This window comes from Mus caroli, chromosome 15 (genome assembly GCF_900094665.2).
Source record: "Mus caroli chromosome 15, CAROLI_EIJ_v1.1, whole genome shotgun sequence".
NCBI lineage: Eukaryota > Metazoa > Chordata > Mammalia > Rodentia > Muridae > Mus > Mus caroli.
Genome location: NC_034584.1, coordinates 26,735,156 through 26,736,691, shown reverse-complemented (window position 1 = coordinate 26,736,691; position 1,536 = coordinate 26,735,156). Strand labels below are relative to the sequence as shown.

General features: G+C 45.0%; 1 protein-coding gene across 4 annotated transcripts in view; it reads right to left on the bottom strand.

Moving 5' to 3' along the window:
- Cmbl (carboxymethylenebutenolidase homolog) overlaps positions 1 to 1,536 on the bottom strand; it is an 18,755-nt gene that overhangs the window by 1,114 nt on the left and 16,105 nt on the right. For all 4 annotated transcript variants that reach the window (XM_029469530.1, XM_021183141.2, XM_021183140.2 and 1 more), the window contains one exon: positions 824 to 915. In XM_029469530.1, the coding sequence (XP_029325390.1) occupies positions 824 to 915 (92 nt within the window). The remainder of the gene's footprint in view (positions 1 to 823; positions 916 to 1,536) is intronic.

Here is a 1,536-nt window from a genome sequence, read left to right as displayed (position 1 = left end):
CTCTGTAGACCAGGCTGGCCTCGAACTCAGAAATCCACCTGCCTCTGCCTCCCGAGTGCTGGGATTAAAGGCGTGCGCCACCACGCCCGGCTTGGGGTAGGCTTTCAATGTAGCTGCCCTACTACCATCCTAGCTTAGCCAAGCACAGCCCGTTGAAACCATTGCTCATTTCCCTAGTGACTATGGGGCTACTGGGGAGATGCACTTTGCCCCAGCTATCAACTGGAGACCATACACATGGGTGACTAGTCCAGAAAAAGATCCAAATTCAAACTTGGCCTGCTGTGTGTTACTATTGCCCATAGTAAAGCAAACCAAGTGATTTTAAGTTTGCAACTATTGCAAATTATTTGTATTGAGATCTTAGTTAAGACTTACTGACAAATGGCCACTTTTAACTTAGACTTTTTCCTAACCAACTTCCTGCTTAATAAATCCATCTCAGGCTATGGTAACTGGTGGATTACCATGGAAACCATTCACAGTGAACAGGCTGTATCAGGAACACATCTTTCAACTGTCATTCTGAACAGATCCATTCGGGGCTTAAGTTCCATCAGTAAATGTTCATCATTGGAAAACTAATAAACTAGTTCTTAAAAGCTTTCTTGGCTGGGCAGTGGTGGTGCACGCCTGTAATCCCAGCACTTGGAAGGCAGAGGCAGGCAGATTTCTTGAGTTCGAGGCCAGCCTGGTCTACAGAGTGAGTTCCAGGACAGCCAGGGATACACAGAGAAACCCTGTCTCAAAAAAACAACAAAAACTTTCTCTAAAAATGTCCTGGTATGTAATTAGATATGCAAATGAAGGGCTGCCTACTCACCTGCTCAAGTGGAATCACAGCGTCATTTTCTGCAAAAATAAACAACGTTGGGTTCTTCAAATTATAAACATCTTCAGAATCTCTGATGATACCTAGAAAGAGTTAAGGGACATTGACTTCTGCAGAAAGCTGCCTGGATTCAGTGTGGTTTTGCAAAGTAGACCATGTGGTTAGAGACTGCTTCCATGTGTTAGGGGTGGAAGTGGTGTGCATGCCCACATGGGGTCTAGTGCACCTGTGTCTGTGAGTGTGGAGGCCAGGTGTCTTAAAGTCACTCTTCGTTTTCACCATAGGATCTCATTGAGCCTAGAGCTCAGGGATTTCTGCACACTGGCTGGCCAGGGAATCTAAGGAACCCATCTGTCTCCACCTGCCCAGTCCTGGGGTGACATAAGTGCAAAACCTGACACACACACACACACACGCCTAACAGACTTTTATGCAGATGCTAGGGATCTGAATGCAGGTCTCCATGGACATGTGGCCAACATTTCACTGCCCTAGCCATCTCCCCAGATGTGTGTGTATTATTTTTAGCAAGCCCACAGAAGCCTAGTCTATGAGATTCTGAGAAAGTGCAACCGATTTAGCCAGATCTTTTTACTCTGCATCCTGTTCAACAGGAACCAGGCCAATAAACAATGCTGCTCTCTCCTGAGATAGCTTTATACATCAGGTCATTTTTCTTTTTTTCTTTTTTTTTTTTTTTTTTT